This window comes from Epinephelus fuscoguttatus, linkage group LG17, assembly GCF_011397635.1.
Source record: "Epinephelus fuscoguttatus linkage group LG17, E.fuscoguttatus.final_Chr_v1".
Lineage (NCBI taxonomy): Eukaryota > Metazoa > Chordata > Actinopteri > Perciformes > Serranidae > Epinephelus > Epinephelus fuscoguttatus.
In genome coordinates, this window is record NC_064768.1 from 10,628,245 (window position 1) to 10,650,481 (window position 22,237).

General features: G+C 39.6%; 1 protein-coding gene across 1 annotated transcript in view; it reads right to left on the reverse strand.

Moving 5' to 3' along the window:
• The window catches only part of grin2da (glutamate receptor, ionotropic, N-methyl D-aspartate 2D, a), a 264,862-nt gene that overhangs the window by 65,914 nt on the left and 176,711 nt on the right, over window positions 1-22,237 (reverse strand). Inside the window, exon 12 of the mRNA XM_049602881.1 lies at window positions 1,997-2,122. Coding sequence (XP_049458838.1) covers window positions 1,997-2,122 — 126 coding nt within the window. The remainder of the gene's footprint in view (window positions 1-1,996; window positions 2,123-22,237) is intronic.

Below are 22,237 nucleotides of genomic sequence, written 5' to 3' on the forward strand. Positions count from 1 at the left end.
AGTGCCAATTTAGAGAGCCAGCATAATGATGAGGGCAGCACAGAAAGTTGTAGGATTTCTGATTGTTACATAATGGCATTTTGCTTTAAATTCTTTGAGCACTGAATTCACCCAAACTGGTCTCATCCCAAAATTGTCAACAAAAGCTGTCCTTTCACATCGGCATGATATGTGGCTAGGTGCTGTCAGTGTCTAATGGTACCGGCTGGTGTCAGGGGGGAAAGGCACAAGCAGAATTTAACTGCTTGTATACATGTGAACTTAAGCACTTAACGCAGAGTCGTAAGTGCTATATCGTAGACAACTGGACTTGCTTGCTTTTCTTGAAGACGCTTCACCTCTTTTCTAAGAAGCGTCTTCAGTTCTAAATGACTGATACGACGTTGCAGGCTTTAAACCCTGTGTGGGTGGGAACCCTTGCAGAGTCGTAGGGGTCACATGTGAGCTCTTAGTTTCAGAGTCCTTAAGGTCACAATGTGAGTCGTTGACCCACCAGTGTGAGATAGTAACATACTGAGACAGAAACTTGTCCACCCCATGGACAAAACACCCAGGCATAAGGCAGAGTAATGTAGTGTATGCAGTTCAGTGCAGCCAGGAATGCACAGATCTATACATTGGGGAGACAAAACACTACAAACTACTCCACAAGCGCATGGCACAGCACAGGAGAGCCAGCTCCTCAGGTCAAGACTCAGCTATACACCTACATCTACAGGAGAGGGACACTCCTTTGAGGACTGCAATGTGCACATCTTGGACAGGGAGAAAAGATGATTTGAAAGAGGAGTAAAAGAAGCCATCTACGTCAAACTGGGACAACCATCGTTAAACAGAGGAGGTGGCTTACGACACTACTTATCCCCCACCTACAATGCAGTCTTGGGATCCCTCCCCAGATGACTTCACACCCATTCACCCCTGGACCCTAACGACTAACGCGGTGGCCAGATGGGTCAACGACTCACACTGTGACCTTGACGACTCTGAAACTAAGAGCTCACATGTGACCCCTACGACTCTGCAAGGGTTCCCACCCACACAGGGTTTAAAGCCTGCAACGTCGTACCAGTCATTTAGAACTGAAGAAGCTTCTTGGATGAGAGGTGAAACGTCTTCAAGAAACGCAAGCAAGTCCAGTTGCCTACGATATAGCACTTACGAACACCATGACCTGAATGACTGAGAATCTTCACCGACACTTAATGCGGAGGCTTGTCAGAAAAACATTTTCTCACAAATTAACTAATTGAATTTACCATGGGGTGATTAAATGATATTAAAATCATGATTATATTGGTTAAGTATTCCTTTTGCATAATACATTTGATGGTTAAGGTCTCGGCTGGTACACCCAGCCAGGAGAAGAGGACTGAAGCTTCTCCAGTCTCTCCAAGCAAGTAATTAGACTTTTCATCCACTTACATATCCTGTCTGTCGAAGTTTTGTAGGATCAGAGGAATAGGTAAGTAGGAATGGAAGATATGATTACATACAGTGTGTTTAGAAATGAAGTGGGACAGAAGCAGAGGTGAGAAGCAGTCATACCTGACAGCCATCGATGAACAAACACCTACCTGTCCCTCCACTTCTGTATAATTCCACTTGCGTCAATTCATTAGAAAGTGTTGAATAACATTTTCACATGACTATTAAAAATGAATGTAGCCGTACGGAGGAGCAGCCAGTAAACAGCTGGAATAAATGATGAACTGACAAGTACTGTGGAAATGTCAAAATCAACCACCACCGCGTCGTCAGTGTTTGTTTCATTAAGAACAAATAAGCTGGATCGTGGGTGTGGAGTGATTGTTTTGACTCATGTGCAGTGGAAAAAAGCGGGACTCTTTGCATAATTTGAGCAAACACCCTCCTCAAATCAGCCCCCCCTTCGCTTACATAACTGACGAAGTGACAAGTTGGTAATAATGTTGTGAAATGAGCAGTGGCAGCGGGTTGATTGGCGTGCCGACGCTGGAGTGACTCCGTCTCTTACTCTTGGCGCTCTGCAGGCTGCGGTTGTATCCCACGGGGCTGAAGAACTCGAAGATGAAGACAGTGACAGCCACCACCGACAGGCACATCACAAACATCATCACCCACACCGCTGGGCTGTAGGGCTCTGCAACACACGCAAACACAGACACACACGTGCACATATCAGATGAAGTTTCTGAAGTTTGCCTGTCATCTGTGAAGTGCCATTTTATCAAATGAGAAACTGCCTGTCATGACTGGACAATGGACAAAAAACCATGGCCTGTGCTTGTCTTTATAAAAACCTTTGCCACCCACTGCACAAGACTGGACCTAGGACATTGAGCACCCAAGGCAAACGTCCCCTAGTGTCCCCCCTGGGCGGCACCCTATGTCGCCCATAGGAAGATCCACTACTGCACTGCACCAACTTGTTGAGATGATGATGATATATATATATATATATATATATATGTATATATATATATATGTATGTGTGTTTTTTTTTCTTTTTTTGTCTTTTGGGATCAATTAAGTTGATTGGTCTGAGTCATATTTTATACCCCTGAAGGCCAATTAGTGCTCCATCAAACAGCCCACTGACTGACTGACTGAATGGAAAAACAGGAGTCTTGTGTCTTGTGCATTAGTTAGCACAGTATTTGGAACGCCCAGTGGTGCTGTGATGGTACAATGCAAACAGCAAAGCAAACAGTGGTTACGGTTACATGATGGCTTCTCATTCGTAATGAAATAAATCTGCATGGAGTCATTCGGAATTAAAGTTTTTCCAGGTAGTTTACATGGGAAATATTCATTCTGAATGAGGGTTTACACGGGAGATCAATTTAATCGCCTTTATTCAGGTCCGCACAAGGTTTGGGTCCGACTGCTCTATCTCAGCCTGTTGCCGCATACCAGTCACGCGTGCTATATACGTCATCGCTCCAGAAGGGCAAGGAAATGAGCATGCGCTGAAAGACCGGAATGATCTTAAAGAGGAATGAGTGTATACAAGTGCGAGGAATTCTTTCATTCGGAATTAGAAATGGAATATTCCAGCCCCTTACATCGGATTGAATTTTCAATCGCATTGGCCATTTTCATTTCAAATTAGGTGTTTACAAGATCACTTTTAATAGGAATGAACTTTCATTCCGAATGAAAAGGGAATTAAACTGTCCATGTAAACCCACTCACTGTTTTTGTACTGAGCCTGGTAGCTGCATCTGCATGCCAATATTTTGCCTAACGATTATCTTTTTTGTCTGGTCTCAATGTGAAGTCATATTGTTATACGGTTCTGGAAATGGAAACACAATCAACCCCTGCACCATGGACATTTGCACAGAGTCATCTCAAAACACTGCACAGGTCTGCACAATAATGGAGAAAGGCACGTGCAAAAGCTGTTTTCTGTGCACAGCTATTTGCACCCTGCTGGGGGATCCACTTTACATTGATTTCACTCATGTTATCGTAATAGTTGGCTGTTATGAATTATGATTCAATTTGAATGGCAATTTTTTTTTCCAGCATATATAAACAGTTACATTACAAGCATTAATGTCAGCATTAACGAATGGGATGAGAGTGACAAAGGAAGTTGAAAGAGATTCTGTGAAAACAAACTAGATTCAGTGTACAGAGACTTTCTCAGCTGTTGGTCACACTGTCTTTAAAACAAATACAAGCCACCAAGTGTGAAAACTGTCACCTGTCTCTAGTCAGTGGTAAGGCATGTTCATTCATCTCTGATCTGTTTCTTGGTACTCAATCTTGAAACCTATCAACTATTGGTCCGATGATGACAAGCCTCTGGGGGCAAGGGTCAATATTTCAGGCTGATCAATGTAGCCAGCAGACATCTGAGCCAACACCTCCTCTTCCGTGCACTGGTCATTTCGGCTAATCTCTACAAAGAGATAACCGCAAATCCTCTGCCATGATCGATATTATGTTCAGCATGGTTTCCCCACATTAAAAGTTCAATAATTAAATAAATAAAACACTGAAAAAGAAGCTGGAGGCAGATCTACTTTTCCTCGCTCATTGAGAATTTCTGGATCTGACTTTTGCCCTGCCCACCGCCACTGCTTGTGGTAGGTTTTGTTTTCTGCTTTCTTTTTTCTGTGCTTGGTTGACTGGTGAAAGAGCAGCGCACACTGACATGGCTAGTATGGCCATACATGTTTGAGCCTCAGTTAGACCCAGATTCAGATGAGGAGACTGTCGTGCACCAAAATCGGTGAGTAGCGGGCGTATCAGGATGATAAGTGTAGTTAACTATCTTATCTTTTATTTGTTTATGCTGTTTGTTAGATTGTTAGCTTGTAGGCTAACTAGCAGTGGCTAACACAGCTTTAGTGGTTGTGAAACAAACAATAATATCTGGGGGTTTTGGTGATAATGGAAAGAAGCCACAGGGTACAGTTTACATCCAATGACTGCACACTCTACCATGTTTTCTGTTTCAAACTTTCACTATGCTAATGTAACCAAGCGTTCTGATAAATAATTCATAAAATAATAGATGAGACAGAAGACGGTCTAACAGCCCCAACAGCAACCACTGCCCTTCACATTTTTCTTCACACTTAATAAACTCTCACACATGTATAAGCCCCTAAGGCCATGTTTACACGAAAACAATCTGCTGAAAACTGAATCATTTCTCATTTTCGTTTTTGAAAAAGTTCTGGGTTTAGGCGACAATGTTTTGATAACAATCACTGTGCACATGGAGCCGCAAAAATGTAAAAAAATAAATAAATAAAAATAAAAAACGCTGTAGTATACATGCCAGGCCAGTAGTTGGTGTGACTTTGTAATAAAAACACGCGCCTGCGCACATGTGCTTCCTTCTACAGAACGGTGATGTATAAACAAACAAAATGGCAACCGCACAAAAGTTTGTCTGTACAGACGAAGAGGTGGAGTTGCAACAGTAAATCTACACTTTGCTGGAGAAGCGTTGATAAATTCAACAGGGTGAGCAGCACAAACAGAGCTCGGGAGTCCGCCATTGTTGTTGTGATGGGTGACTTTCTCGCACATGCCTAGTGACTGGAACCGTAATGTGCATGTGTGAAAAGTCTCCATTTTCAGAGGAACTGCATGTTGCAAGTTTACATGACAATGGAGACAGTGCTGTTTCCAAAAAAATTGCACTCTGGAACCTGTTTTCAGGCAACTAAAGTTTACAGTTTTCAGTTGAAATCGTTGTCGTATACACAGGACCTAAAACTGCGAAAATCAAGCCAAAACTTTTTCTGTTCTACAGCAACTCAAGAGGGACACATAATATAGACCAGTCTGTTACACTAATGTTAACTTTGCTCTCTCCACTGACAGGTCGAGGCATCAGGTTTCTTTGCAGGTGTTGTGTCGAAGTCGTACATCTAAATCTCAGATTTTAGGGGAGTGCACAGACTCAGTAGAGGAATGTAAAAACACCTTTCTGTTGACAAACTGCAGGGATACAAGTCAGTATAGTCAAAGCACAATATTTTAGAGGACATGAACATGAGAAAAACAGATTTTGGGGTGGGAGCAGGCTTTATGTTATTTTGCTTTCAGAAATGAGTGTCATTCCTAAAGTGCATGACAAAGCAAACAAGCGTAGTAAACAGTAAAGGTAAAAGGCTCTGAGGGAAGACAGGAGGAGATTGTCTCTTCTCATCTCACTCTTCTGAAGAAATAGGTGTGAGTCTAACTGCAGGTGGAGAAAACGAGCAGATACTTCCGAGATTTGCCAAATTAGTGAGGGATTCTCTGCCGACACTAACAACAGCAGCAGTAGCAGCTGTAGCGCTAATCAAACAGCACCGGAGAGACGAGCTGAGCTGCTGGGTCGACTCATCAACACCTTCTTTTCTCAGTGTTACATCCAGGCAGAGACTGTGTGCCAGCATACCAAAGAGCAACAAGCACTGTTTACATATGAGGCTTTTAGCTGATGCTCTCCTGCAGTGAGGAGCACAGTAAGGGAGCAGGTGGAGAGGCTCGGGATTTATCCATTAAACTTACTGCCAGACAGGGTTAATATGCTTTTAAGGCTGGGCTGTCAGACTGAGTGCCGTGAGGACTGAAAGGCTGCAGGTTTTATTTTCATCCAGGTTTGTCACAGTGGACGATATCATGGCGCAGAGACCTGTGCCATTTTAATCACGCATCACTGAATTTTACTTTTTTTTATGTTCAATTTCTTTTATCAGATATTGGTAGAAACTCATCCACATAGAGATGTTGTTTCTCAAAAAATAAAAATCCTAAAATGATGTCTTCATATTGAGGGGAATCACAAACACATATTAAAATCATAAAATAAAGAAGAAACACTGTTTAAAAGGAAAAAAATCAACACATCTAACAACCATCTGCAACCACTCCCATTGTTCAGTCAACTGAAACACACAGCCTCCCAGAAAAAAACACTTATATATCTATATGTCAACTTCTAATGAGGACAGATAACAACAATTTCGCACCAATAAAAATAATAGATTAAAAAAGAAAATCATAAAAGAAAGAGAAAGAACGCAAAGAAAAAACACACAATGAAAGAAAACTAATGGCCTGCCATCTCTTTTACTTCAGCAATAATGCAATTAAAAAATGACAGCTTTTATTTTGAAAAACTCTTCCTTTTTAGCAGGATTGATTGAAGACATTGTTTTTACTTTCAATCGTTTTTTATTAGATACTGGTATACATTAAATATTAAATCATAAAATGTAATATAATGCCTCTGTAGCAGGAAGGAGGAAAAAAAGGAAGACAAAAAAACATTAAATTAAAATAAAACTGATTACTTTAACAATGATGCAATAAAGACAAGCTTTAATTTTGAAAAACCCTGACTTTTCAACAGCATTCACACAAGTCACACAACATCATTGAATTTTGGTCTTTTTTTATTTTTAATTTTTTTCTCATCAGAAGGAAGAAAAGGAAGAAGTAAAAATGTTAAATTAAGAGAAAACTAATGGCCTTTCACCTCTATTACTTCTATAACAATGCAATAGAATAGAACTTTTACTTTGAAAAGCCCTACCTTTTAAGCAGAATTCACTAAGGACACACAATATAATAAAATTTAGTTCTTTTTCTTATCTTATTTTATCTTTTTTTATTATCAGATAATGGTAGAAAGATTAAAAATCCTATCCTCATTCACACAAAGAGAGACTGTTTCTTTTTAATCCTACAACAACAATAAAACGAGTGGAATCAAGAACACCTTAATACTAAAATCAGAAAATATAATATAATGCTTCTGTCATAAAAAGGAGGAATAGAGGAAGAAGAAAAAAAACATAAAAAACTAATGGTGTGCCAACTCTTGTACTTTAATAACAATGGAATAAAACAGAACTTGAATTTTGAAATGCCCTGACTTTTGAGCAGGATTTATTGAAGACACACAGCATCACTAGATTTTGTTATTTCTTAATTTCATTAATCTTTTTAGATAGTGGTAGAAACATCAATAAAATAAAATAAAATAAAATAAAATAAAATAAAATAAAATAAATGAAATATCCTTAACTCTCACACACAAAGAGAGATTGTTTCTTTTTTTATATAAATCCTAAAATTTGATGTCTTCAACAATCATGAAGAGGGGAATCAAAAACATCTCAATATTAAAATAAGAAAATATGACATAATGCCTTTGTGTAGCAGAAAACTAATGGCCTGTCATCTCTTCTACATCAATAGTAATGCAGTGAAAAAACAACAACTTTTATTTTGAAAAAACCCGACTTTTCAGCAGGATTCACTTAAGACACATTTTATCATTAAGGATTATTAGTATATTGAAAAGACTGATGTCAAAAGCAACACAGTAAATGTGCCTGTAACTAGCAAAGTTTTATTTCGGGAACACAAGAAGTCAAGAACACAACAGGCCTGGTACTCAAGTGCTGTGTGAATGTCTTGTGATGGACAGTAAAGCTTTTCTGGTTCTGGCTGTAGTCACTTGTTGCTAGGTGACTGGCAACAGAAATCGCCACTGTTTTTAAGCATGGTTTATGTTGTTGTTCTCTTTGTGTTTCAATATTGTGCCAGAGGCAAGGAACGGCTTGACAAGAACACTTATGTATAGAAACATATAAAAGGCTCTCCTGATGTTTGCACTGCTCAGAAATTTCCATCCACAAAGCTCAATACCAGTGGGTTGTTCAAGTGGACCCTTCTTATAGGCTCTGCTGTGTAAATTATCATCTTAATTTACTGAACACTCTCAGGGACTGTTGGTTACTTGTGAGAGGGGAGGGGGTGATACAAAAAGGGGGAGGTATGTCAATTATTTCTTTAAGCACTCTTGAGGGACTTAGGTTTTAATTTTGGTCTAGGGTAGGGGCATACAACTTTTAATAGCTTTTATAAACATGCCTTCCAAACCCGCATTTTTTCTTAAAGAATCGCCAGAATGACATCATTAATCAAATGGTGAAACTGTAAAAACAGAAATTACTGTTGGATTTCAAAATTTTTGACAGTACTTGGACCATCAGAAGAAAAAAACATTACTAAACCTGAGCTTAGAATAGTGATATTTCATCAAAATCACTTTATTATAAATTAAAAATTTGGCCAAAATTAAACTGTTTGCATGAACTGACATGAAGAGTGGAAAACAGAGGCTTTGTTTCAACTCCACGTCTTCAACTTTTAACTTTCAAACATCAAAGGAGCTCAAGGAAAAATGTTTATAGCTTCGGGAAGGGATAAAAAAACAAACAAAGAAACAAAACAAAAACATGAAGTCACATCCTGTCCACTTTTGTCCTCTGATAAGTAAAGAACAGTCCCCAATGTGTTCTAGTAAAATATAGCAGTGTTTGACAAGATTGAATTCATCTAATGCATTTTATACTGAGAGGTCTTTCTTATGTTTATCTCACCAGATTGATATACATGAGTGCAGCCCAATAAAACATCAGCACAGATTCAACAATGACTGTCAAGTTAAATCTGTCTGGCTGTCTTGAACTGTTTTCACAAAGCAATGATTTGCTGCAGGGCTCTTGTATCGAATCATATTAATTTGCACAGACACTTAATAAAGTGATAACTCACTAAAGTGTGCAGCAGACAGTTTGCCAAAAGAACTGCAGTGAACTACAGTATATGGCAGTGCACTAAGGCTATATTCACACTACAGGGCTTAAAGTTAATTTCCAGTCCTTTCCCCAGATCCAGTCTATCTATCTTGGCTGTTCATATTCTTGTTTGTAGTGGCCCATACCTGACATCAGTGTGAACAGATCTCTGCCCTGAAATGCCTCACATGCATCCAATCATGTCACACGTGCGTTGGAACAACACAAACAAAAAATGTTACATATGGGAAAGAAGTATCTGGGGAAAACTTAATGACATGACAGTGCAATCTTCATCTACCACGTTATCGCCATAGTAGAAAGGTCCAATGACATAATTCTGCACGATAATTAGCCAACTACTTCTGTTTGGGAGAATGTGGGGCCTATCTTTGGAGAAATGGCTTTTTGGAGCAATGGACATTTGTTTTTGGGATAAGGGCTGTCAGAGACTTGGGTTTCAAATTTTGTTGTGGCCAAACAGTGGTACTGCAGTTTCTGGTGTCTGTTGTGTGATGCCATTGGGCAAAAAATACATACATTTTTAATGAAACTATTAAGATTTAATTCATTTGGTCTGATATCATTTGTAAAATCTCAAAGAGGTGCAAGGTCAAAATATTATATCCCCATTCAAGTTAACAGAGTATTAAACCGGAAGTAAGCTGCTCAGGGGAGCATGGGCGTGCTTGGCCATGGTCTGCTGCCGTAAGTCTCCAGTGCGCCTGCTCTGTGGGCCCAGTGATGCGGAAGCAGCGGCAATCATCCGGGTTATTTTATACCACAGAAATAGAGCTTTTTCCACTTCATACGCCACTGAGCAACTTTCTTAGAAATTAATGAGGGCCTGCCACCAATGCTGTATCCAGGTCTCTGAATAGATCCATGGTTTCGATCCACTAGCTTTATTAGCAGCCTTTTTCTGGTAGTTCAGTGGAGAGAGTGGTGTGCAGCCAAGAGAGGAGTCATAAGTTCTGGGACCAGAATTAGGAGGTTTTCACGGAGGAACAATTCCTCCAAACCTTTAGGATGTCCGGGGTTGTATTGGCACAACACTGTCAGGGCAGGACTCATAATGCAGGCTGTCTATGTAAGAAAGCATTTGGCAATCAGGATCTATTGGTAGGTGACCAGGGCAGCCTACAGCTGCATCAGCTGTCTTCAGTCTCAAGGGACTGCTCCAAGACAGTATGGTGAGTGATCTGCTCCAGCACAGTGATGTGGAAAAACCATGGATGTATGGGAAAAACACACACAAATTCCAATATGATCATTCTGACTGCGGTCACACAGCTAGTGAACGGTATCTATCAGATTTAGGCCTTGTTTACATGGATACCGATACAAATAAAAACAGAGTTTTATTTATCCCGTATAAAAAAAATTCTGGGTTTACATAATCTGTTGTGAAAACGATATCCCTGTTTGCGCGAAAACGCAAAAACGGCAGCTTTTTGCTACAATTAGCATGCCAGGCCAGTAGGTGGCGATACGCCATATGTCAAACACCATAGAAGAACGTTCTGCGCATGCACAGTGATTTGTTTTCCTCTTGGCGCTAGTGATAAAAACAATGATAAACTACATTTTAACCTTATGTAGCATAGTTAGCTGCTATGGCTTAATAACATTGGGCACAGCAGACGTCTTTGTTTGCAGATGTAGCAGTGATGTTGATGCAGCAGTGCTAAGCTTGTAAGTAGTCCCAAAAGTGCTAACAAAATGTAAACAACCTGGCATATGTCCGCCACTGTTGTTGTGGTTCCCGGGCGCCGAATGGGCATGCGCGAACTGGGTTGCAACGTCATCATTTTCCAGAATCTCTGTCTGTCCTGTTTACACGTCTCCACAGAAATGGATATTTTTTTAAAAAACTTTCACTTTGGAAGCCGTTTTTGAAAATCTCCATTTTTGTCAAGAAAAAAGCAGGTTACATGTTGAAATACATGGAACTGTATAAACAGGCCCTTAAAGTGGGCGAGTTCTGATTGGGAAAAATCCGATATGTGTGTCCAAACCACTCTGAAAAAAAATCTAATCTGTGCCATATGAGCGCAAAAAAAAATCAGATCAGGGCCACATTTCCTTGTAATGTGAATGTCACCTACGTGGTTTAGTGTATCAGGAGAGTAACTGTTACATTTTGTGCTTTATTTGCCATTATGAAGTCTAAACAGTAAATGGTCATGTTGTAAAACCTGAAACACTATTTTGTAGTGTAGACCTGCTCTTTAGAAGTGGCAGGGTGTGTTTTTGTTATATTTTTCTTACAACAAATCTTTGCATGTGTAGAGTGTTCTGCCAAGCTTCTCTTTCTCATAGTAATAAGTACAGCCTCAAGGGCAGTGATTTTAAATATGTGATTGTGTTCCAAAGTTTTAAGTCTTTTCCTAACTAAGGATTAAGGATTAAACAGAAAAGCTGTGCGCTTTCTTTTGATTCAACAGGTCATCTTAGCTTGCATCTTAATACTTTACAAATTTTGCAAATAGTTAATGCTAATTTCATTTGAATTCACATTATTATTTTCACTGCTTTCATGGTAGGATGAGGCTTTTTAACTGCCTTAGCACTGGATTTATCTCCATGTGTATGTGTTTGCTCATTGAGAATGTTCTTGACAGCTGAAGTCTTGTTATAATTTTGTATCCCTTTAAAATTACTGTCTGTTGGATTGAATCAAGTGACATACTGCACATCTCTGTGGTGTAATCAAGATCGGCTTGGCAGTGGAAGTATGTAAATAAGCGCATCATACACTGCAAACACTGAATGCTGCATTTGATTTATTGTCTGCTACTCTGTTGTTTTCAAAGTGCTGTCAGCCTTGTTTTATTCCTGCTTTATTTTGCATTCATGCACTCTTACTTAGTGAGTCCCAATAGCTGTATATCCATTTTGGACAACAGTTCTTTTTATATACGCATATTTAACCAGGGAATGTCAAGAGAAGACATATGCTCGTTGTCAAGGATGCCCTCTTTAAAATTCACACCTGGGAGCTTTCAGGAACAACCACAGTCTGGTACTGGTGCCAGTGAGTAGATGGAGTTAAAGTTGGGGTTAATACGGTTTATGTGCCCTTCCTCAAGGGCATTTAAGCAGCCATTTGCCACGTAAAGTGACGGCATTATTTATTCATTTTGCTTGCCAACATGCTCCCAGCAGGTACCAGGATTCAAACTGGTGACCTTCGTACTCCGAGCACTGAGAGTAACAGAAAACTGGCTCGTGGAGAGGGACAAGCGCACTGTGAACCTGAGAGTAGCTTGAGGGGGAACTAGAGAAGCACAGGACAAGGACACAGTGTTTATGACATGTCACTTGCCACATTTATATTAACATAATAATGTGATTATGGACAGTAATTACAGTGAGTATTCTCCAATTAAGACGTGTGAATGAATCCCATAAATATTCCAGATTTCAAATGGAACATATGACAACATTTCCATACATCCCTCCTCTTTCAGTCTCAGTGCTTTCACTGCATGCACCTGAAGTGTTTATTATGCAAATATCATGTGCATATATTATCTCATCTAATTTACACATGGAATACAAGAAAATATGAAATTGGAATCTGGTCATAGCGCTTTATGAGGCACTGTTGAAACGGTTCAAATTTAGTTTCCTGAAGGATTTTGCTTTGTACGGTTTGTCATGTCTCTTTTTGACAAATATTTCCATTAGAGTTGTTGTTGTTTTTTTTTTTCTGGTAGCTCTATCACAGTACAACGTGTACAATGATGTTCACACAGAGAAAAACTTGTTAAATGCTACCACTGCTGCTTGAAGCAAAGGGAGTTTGTACTTGAAAAAGCATTTTTAATTGACAAACCAATGGACAATATAGTGGAAGTTTGACAGTGGAAGATTGCGGGCATGTGTAGGACAGCTGGACTGCTATGGGAAGTGCAAAATGTGGTGAAAGCTGAGCGAGTACGGAGGCAAATAGACAACAAAAGTATTCACATTTTTAAGAGTCACTTTATACATAACAGTGAACTTTAGACACTACTTAAACAATACTTTTATTTTTGGAAAAAACATGAATTTATTTATTCTGAATTCACATCTTTGATTAAAAAAAATGAAATTTCTTGAATTACAATTTCAAAAACTGAATTAGATTTTTATTTTTTTTTTCAAAGTTCACATTGAAAAAAAATCAGCAAGTTGGAATTGAAAAAAAAGAAAAATCCGCAAAAAAAAAAAAAAAAAAAAAAAAAATTGAAAAACCTCCAAAAGAACATCAGGCAAATTTGTCTGGTCCATTTCAGATCCAAAAATTCAAGTAAAAACCTTTCTTGGCTACTCAGAACAGAATCAGATTTTTATTCAAATTCTGATCATTCAGCCATTGAAATTTTGAAATTTAATTTAATTTAAATTTAAAATTACAAATCAAGACAGTTCATATTTTAATTTAAAATAGGTGAATTTAAACCATCTTGCAAACCCTACCTCCTAGCCCCTAGTCCCAGCGCCCTTGCTCGGTCCATACCCATTTTTGAATTTGGCTTTCATTTTGATCTCAGCCACATATCTGTAAAGTTAGTGCACCACAAGCATTAAGTGAAGGGGCCAATGGCACCTTCGTTACTTCCTATCCCCTTACTTCCTGGTGAGCTGCCACAATATATAGTCCCTTTCCCACTATGCAAAAAACACCAAAACCCAGTATCATCTAAATTTTCATTGTAATGGGAAAGGTAACAATGGGCATACACACCTGAATCAAATGACTCTGCTTTGGTCAGAGGTCAGCTCTGGCTCTGATCAGCTTAGATGGAAGTGCAACACCCAAGTGAATGCACTATTTTAGCCCCTTTACCAGCAAGATGCAATGACACGCTACCACAAGGACTGTCTCCACCCAAGCAGCGCTCAAACATCATTCCAAATTAAGTTTACACTGAGTTTGACAGAGAGACTTATTAAGTAAGAGATATAAAAAAGAAGCAACCACAGTAACATTTTCACTGAGCTCCATGCTGCTTTCTACTGTTTACCAACCTGTTTTTCAGCTTGTCCGTGATGTCAAATGTGACACACTGAGTAAAAAAAAAAAGACAAAAAAAAAAAGTGCACACACAAAAATGTATACTCATCTGCTGCAGAGCCATGTACACTCATTTTGGCTGAAAAGGGGAAAATTAATTTTAGTTTAAACTGACAATAAAATTCTATGGTTTCATATTGTGTCATGTCGTGTAGCATCGTATATGTTGCATACAACCACACCAGGCAATAGCAAAATTCAGCTGCTATACATATTTATAACACAATATAATTCAAATTCTTTGCACTAGAATGTCAGATTTGGACCTGAATCCATCAACAACACTACCAAACACTGTATATGCATGGGTTTTCAGCTGATAAAAGTGGTTTGGGGATTTAGTGACTCTCAAAGTATTCAGCGGCTGTTAAAATTCAAAAACATATGTCGCTCATTTGCTTCAGTAACAGAGTCAAAATTAGAATAAACACTTTACATGGATATAAATGTCTCTCAACAGTGTGATTATAATTGGAGTCCTCCACAAATCTCACTTCAAAACTACCTTCTATGACTAAGAAAATTGGAGCATATGGTGTTCATCTGGGCTTTAAGCAAAGCCACTGTCTTTGCACCACAGTTGCTTTTATCTGTTTCAGAACCTAAATGCAGCACTAAGCACTTAATAAAAATACACTTGTCAGGGAGAAAGACATACAGAATTACTGTCACTTTATCAAAACGTGTGAGACAAAATGTTCATTTTCACTCATAATGTGTTTTTGAATGACAGAAACTCAGAATATAATCATAGCAGCGGACAGTTTGAAAAATATCAATATGTTTTTTATATGTTTAAGGTGATTCTATAAAGACTCTAACAGTATGAAGGCTTCACATGTTTTATATCTTTGACCTGAGATCTGAGGCGCCCCGTGGTGTTCAGGGACCACAGAGCGCTAACAGCAAATGAGAGAAAAGCAGATAGTGATACAGAGTCTGGCTGTCTGCCTCCTTTGTTGTTCCGATTAGATTCATGTTGAATCACATCAGTTCCTGTGAGATTAGAGGTTCTGCAGAATAATCTGTTGTCTGTTTGATCTTTATTTTACAAGGTGAGTCTATTAGGAGCAAATTTGTTCCTACAGTCTCAGCATGACAAGAGCCAACACGCCTCTGGATGATGACATGTGGGAATGAGGAGAAAAGGTAATAATCATAACAATAAAAAATACAATAAATAAGAAAAACAAAGAGGAAATGATTATATTAAGTGTTGTGAATGTAGTCTGGTATATTGTTGTACAAGAAAACAAATACTCTTTCGAGTGTCTCCATCATTAGAGAAGCATTGATCCACCATTTTTTATTACACATCATTGTCATCTATTATTTAATAAATAAATACATAAATAAAAAATGTACAACAAAAAAACGTTATCTGAGAAAACACACTTAGACACACTGGATGCTGGTTTGTTGTTTGGACTATTTTGTAAAATACACAAAGAAATGGAGAGAATAACTATTAAAATATCAACTTAAAAGATGATATGGGTCATGGGGGATTCATGTTTTAGGACTCTAGTCATATCGACAAAATGATATCTAAAATATTCTGATGCTATTATAGGGTTTCAGCAGATCCTCAAAGTCTTAAAAGGCATTGAATTAATCAATTTGAAAATAATTAATCTGATAATAATAAGTCCTAAAAGTCATAAATCAATCCAGCAAAAGTCTTAAAAATACAAAGACATGGGAAGTAGAATTTTATTTATCATCTTTTCTGATGCTGCTTTGTAAAATCTCAAAATAGTTATTTTTAATAGTTTATTTTTCTTAAGAAATTTACCAAATGCCTCACGCATGACACAGATTAAGATATATCATATCTGGTTTCTGGCTGACATGCTAGGAGCAGAAGATACACTGTCAGCTAGCTAGCTGTTCCCTGGACGCAAATTAGCGTATCCTAGGATAGCACAAGAATGACCCGCCCTACTCTGTCTGTGATTGGCTAGTTCTTGTTGCCTTTGTTGTTTGAGTCTAGCCTGGAAATCCAGACTCAAATCTAGAAAGATTTTGAGTCTGGCCCTCACCGATACACCCTTCCTACTCAAGGAGCAGCACTAACTGAGGCATTTCTGATGCTGCCACACGCAATTGGATAGCACGATAGCCAATCAGAGCAAAAAACAAGGTGACATATTCATTGCACTGAGCCCCATTTGTTTGCCAAACAGTGGGGCTAACTGATATATTATGCTTTTGCAATATCCCGTTGGCAAAACAGCAAAAACATCCTTCCTGGAAGCGAAGGTGTCTAGGGCAGTTTTCTGTTCCTCTCTCAAGGAAAAAGATAAGTGTAGTTGGCTTAGCGTTTCTTCCAAAGCTAAATTGAATGGACGGTAACTGCCCATTGGTCCAACAGCCCATTGGTCCGACAGCCCATTGGTCTGACAGCCCATTGGTCCGACATCCCATTGTTCCGACCATATTAAACTCATTGTTCCGAAGTCTGTTCCGAAATCATCATGATGCCCTGTGGTTAAGGTCTGGTTAGGTTTAGGCACAAAAACCACTTGGTTAGGGTCAGGAAAAGATCATGGTGTGGGTTAAAATGAAAAAGAAAGTGACAAACACATAAGCCGTGAGCCTGCTCTGCCTCAAGCCTTTCCCAGCTGACCCGGAGCCGGTCGCGGCACACCATCAAGGTAGAAATATGTCCGCTGGGAGCCGTTCAGCACCGCAGACCATCGGACTAATGGGATGTCGGACCAATGGGCTGTCGGACCAATGACGCAGTCCTTCAGCGGCTGCCATCTTGGCTGTTTACTTTTATGACTCCTACGGTGCAGCACTGTCCTCATCATGTTACGTCATCCTGATTGGTCCGATAGGTGATTCAGCGGGCTCTGCTCTAATTTGCACTACTGTCTTGTGCAGTGCAAATTAGAATTTGCTAGGGGTGGGGCATCTGGATTTCCAGGTTAGTTTGGGTCGGTTAAGTTTACGAAAAGTGGGATTGGTTACGGTAAGAATGTCAGGGTAAGCTAGTCAGAGGCAGAGTAAGGTGGGCCTTTCTTTTGCTATTCTAAGATTCATAAATTCACAACCTGGATGACATACGGAAGTGCAATTTCAAAAAAAAATTAAAAAAAATGGCTACTTAATCATTTTGCAGCATGGCTGAAACCTGTACATGTCTATGCATACAAGGCTTGCTTTACTTTATGGAAAAAAGTCTTTCAAAGTCACGGTGGAAATTAATGCAGTAGAATCGCACATGCAGTGAGAAAGACAAAATCGCGAAAGAACTTGGCAACAAATGCCATGTATTTCCAAGTTTCATGAAAAAAACATGTTTTACGTTACAATAAACATTTGGACACATTTATTCCTAACCCTACATAACTGATGTTGGTTCGTGGCTTTTTTTTTTTTGTTTCGGTCATTTCAAAATTTGTCTTGAATTTAACACTAAGTGGCATTCAAAAAGGAACCATGTGTTAAGAGTTGTCACTCATGTCTATCTACAAGCTCATAAAAGCAGGTTGTACAATGTTTGGTTTTGGTACATCTGGGCTATTGCCCTGTAATATGGTGCAGCGCAGCTAAACATGTACCGCAGAACCTTCAGATAGTTCAGAACTAATGCATGCTGGCTGAAAGCAGAGAAGCTGGTGTGTACTGTTGAAACAGCTGGACTGTCTGTTCTCAAGAATAGCCCTAAGACCTAGTACAAGGACAAGCAACATTGGATAAGGCTGCTCTCCAACAACCTTGAACTAACGCTTTAGAGAAGTGTTCCGTACAGTGAAACAATCTACCATCATTTATCAGAAAATCCCTGAATAGAATCAGCCTTAAAAACAGCTGAAAATATTCAGGATGAATCATAGAAAGATTAAATGCCTTACTGAGTGATACAGGACTTACACAGATTTTGACGAGTATATAGTGTGGAAGTTTACTGTTCTGTTTTGTACTTTTGGTCTGAGCAGTTATGATAATTTTACTGCAGTGTGTATGTTGTGTGTCTTTCTTTGATTTATTTCCTATTTTATATGTATGTGCATATTTCTATGCAAATATGGAATGTAACTCTCACTTTTATTTATTCATATTATCGCATGATTTTATTTATTCATATTATCGCATGAAATTGTAGCATATGTTTTTCCTATGGACTCCCTCACAGGGATCTAAATAAACAAATAAAACTCAGGCAAGATAGTTGAAAAACAAGTTAACACTATGTTCTGACTCACCCAATAGGCTTTATTCATAGAAGACTTTTTTTTTTTTTTTTAAAAGATTATTTTTTTGGGGCTTTTTGCCTTTAATGGACAGGACAGATTGAAATGGGGTGAGAGAGAGAGAGAGTGGAGGTCGACATGCAGCAAAGGGTTACAAGCTGGAGTCGAACCTGCGACTGCTGCAGCGAGGCATCGCCTCTGTACATGGGGCGCCAGCACTATCCACTACGCTACCGATGCCCCATGGAAAACATTTTAACACATACAGTAACAGTAGGAGAAGCCCATGCCTGAATAATGACAGGGATGATGACTGAATTCCATGCATCTGTTTTAGATTCATGGTCCTAGTATGGCTCACTGTGGCTCACTATCTAGGCTGACTTCAGACCATTCTGAATACTCTGTTTCTGACATGTTTTTCTACTTTCAAGACAAGCTGACGCCAGCTTGAGACACATTACTTGATATGGTCATCTACTCCAGGCTCGTTACTGCAAGTGTTTAGATTGCATAGCCTTCACTGCTATATGCTACATGCTAACATCAGGGAAAAATGTAACATCGGGTGTCAGTGTTGTTAATTTCTCCCCAATTTTGGATTATATTCCTGCTGGACCATGTCCGGTTGTGTTGGTATTGGTATTGATTTTTTTTAATGGTAAAATTGCCACTATACTCCCTTACAGTCATTCCCAGGCTGCAAGTACACTGTAACATGTGATAACATTGTTAACGTAACAGAAACATGTCATTTTGGTTGATGATGTTGTAAATTTCTCCTTGGTTTAGGGTAATGCTTCTGCTGAAACACGTCTGCTTTTTGAGCATTTTGGTTTGAAAGCTTTTATCGGTGATTTTATGAGGTGTAAATCACTGGAATCACTGGCCACGGGCTCGAAACGTCACTGCATTAAAATCCCTCTAAACGGGAGCTGCCTGGTGTGCTGACTTATTTGTTTTCTACCTTGCCATATGTTTCTTTGGTCCCGCACTCACTCCATTGGACACTGGTATGTGCATGTCTTTTGTGCTCATTCATTCATTTTCCATAACCGCTTATCCTGTTGGGGGTTGCAGGGGGGAGAGGCGGGTACACCCTGGACAGGTTGCCAGACTATAGAGAGAGACAACCATTCACTCTCACATTGACACCTATGGGCAATTTAGAGTCACCAGTTAAGCTAACCTGCATGTTAAACCCTTGCTGACACAGGGAGAACATGCAAACTCCACAGAGAGGGGCTTTCCCACCTCAGGTTTGAAGTAGGAACCCTCCTGTTGTGAGGTGACAATGCTAACCACTGCACCAATGTGAAAGAAGACTGATTGGGCTTTCCTGCAAATTTGCTATCTAAAAAGGGCTAATGATTGGTCGCCAAAGTTTCAAACAAGGATGGTAAAAGTATGTAAAAGAGATCCCTGTGAGCAAAAACGTCATGCAGCATGCATGAATGTTCTGAATACGTTTTTTTTCTACTCAGGCTACAAGATGATGTCAGATTGTGACAGATTTTTTTGTGGTCATCTACTCCAGGCACGCTACTATCACTGTTTACATTACATAGTCTACACTACTAAATGTAGTGACATGCAAACATCAGGGAAACATGTACAGTAATCATGGTTGCTCATTTCACCCTGATTTCGGATCATGGTCATACTGGAACATGTCTGGTTGTAAGGATTTTGGATTAGAAGCTTTTTGTGGTGATCTTTCATGTGAGAAAGTGCTGCTATACTCTGTTGCAGTCATTCCTCAATGACAAGTACACCGCTACCTGTAGCTACATGCTAACGTCAGGTAAACATGTAATCTTGGTTGTTGATGTTGTTAATTTCTTCCTGATTTCAGATCACATTCCTGCTGGAATCTTACTATTTCATGCGTGTGTGTCTGTTCCACGTTTTTCTCCTCACTGACTTGGTCAATCCATGTGAAATTTGGCACAGTGGTAGAGGGTCATGGGAGGATGCGAATGAAGCAATATTACATCAATTGGCCAAAGGGGGGCGCTATCACAACCAATTGAAATTGCAAACTTTGAATGGGCATATCTCATGACCCGTATGTTGTAGAGACATGAAACTTTGCAGATGCCTCTCCTCATGAAGAACAAATTTGCCTCAAGAACCCACAACTTCCGGCAGAGATATTGGATAAAGGAGATACCCCACTGTAGGCTTATCCAATGTTAAGAAAACGGTTACTCTTCCTGTCTCCTAAGTGGGTGTGGTTAGCTCTCCCTCCAATCAGAGCCTGTTCTCCCTCACCCCCCCTCCCCCCACCACCATGTTGAACAGAGGCTCTGTGGATGTCTGTGTATGCGGATCGAGAAGCAGGTGGAATGAAAATCAATTCTTCCTATTATTGCAGCCTATTGCTGCACAAAGCTTGGGCAGTTTTTATTTATTACCAGCGGTAAATAACTGTTCGTAAGCTAACTGTGATTTTACCGCCTGTTTATCAAGATCTCGCGAGAACTTGTTTTCTGAGACGGACAGGGCTCAAACAAAGTTCATTTTCTCTTGATCTGTGTGGATGAAAAATGCAGCTTTAGTGTCAGAATGTTGGTAAGATGTGTGGCTTGTGGAAAATGAACCCAATATTTACTTTAGTGACTATAAGGTGAAAGAACTGACCATAAATTGTGTTCATTTTCCTCATTGACGACAATACATTCAGAGCTCCCGCAAGTCTCCTACGGGGGCGTGGCGCTGACGTCACTGGATCAGGAAGTGAGCTGAGTGGGATATCTCGCTTTATCCAATATCTCTGCTTCCAGTTATATAGATTTTCTGCCATTTTGAATTTTTTGAAAAACACTTAAAATCAATCTCTTCCTAGGAAGTTTGACCGATCTGCATGAAACTGGGTGAACATAATCTAGGGACCAATATCTAAAGTTCCCTCTTGGCAAAAGTTGGAAAACTTACTAAAACTGAGCTTCTATAAGGCAATGAATATTGTGGAGGGCGTGACTCACCACATAAAGGTTTATAACATCTCAAGAGTTTCACCGATCACCATGCAACTTTGTAGGCATATGACCACACATAATCTGAGGGGACCCCTCCATTATTGACTCCATCAAACAAAATGGGGGTGCTAGAGAGCTAATTTCTTATCTAGGTCTAACTGCCACATTGATTTTTACTAAACTTGGTAGATATGTAGAACAGGATGCCTCAAGAAATTTAAGTCTAATTGGCAACTGGGTGGCACTATAACAACAGAAAATGTTTAGAAATGGCTAAAATGCAACCGATCGCTGTGGCTCCCTCTGTGGACCAATGTTGTTGTTTTTTCTAATTTCTGGTATGACTAAGTCATGGTATGGTATGCTGTACTCAATGGGTATGGATTAGTATGTCTGATTGTGGAAATTTTCTTTCAGAAGTTTTTATTGGTGATTCATGGTAGAAAGTAGTCTGAGTGTCAGACTGAAGCTCCCAGAACCTTCAGTCTGACATTGCCTCCACTGAGGGCGATTTACAAGGGGGAGGGAATTTGATTTTTTCCCTAACCAATCAGTAGATATCAACGACTCACCCAGAATCTGACGTCATTAGTATCCATGCCTCGGGGGTGCCGAAAACAAGCGAGCATTGCCCGTTTAAAATGTCTCCGTCGTCATGCACGCCCAGCTGCATCGCCGTTAAATCCAGTTTAGCAGCTTCCTTAATTTGGTCCTCCATTAATGGGAGTAGTGGCGAAATATCTCGATAGCATCGTGAATGTGGTCTGTAGGATCTGTAGTGGTCGCCATTGTTGCTATCCTCACCAGTTACCCACCGGCGTACAGCTTGACATCAGCGTGGCGCTGATTGGCTAATCGCTAGACCCCCGGCGTTCATTGGTCTGTCCATCGTTTGGACGA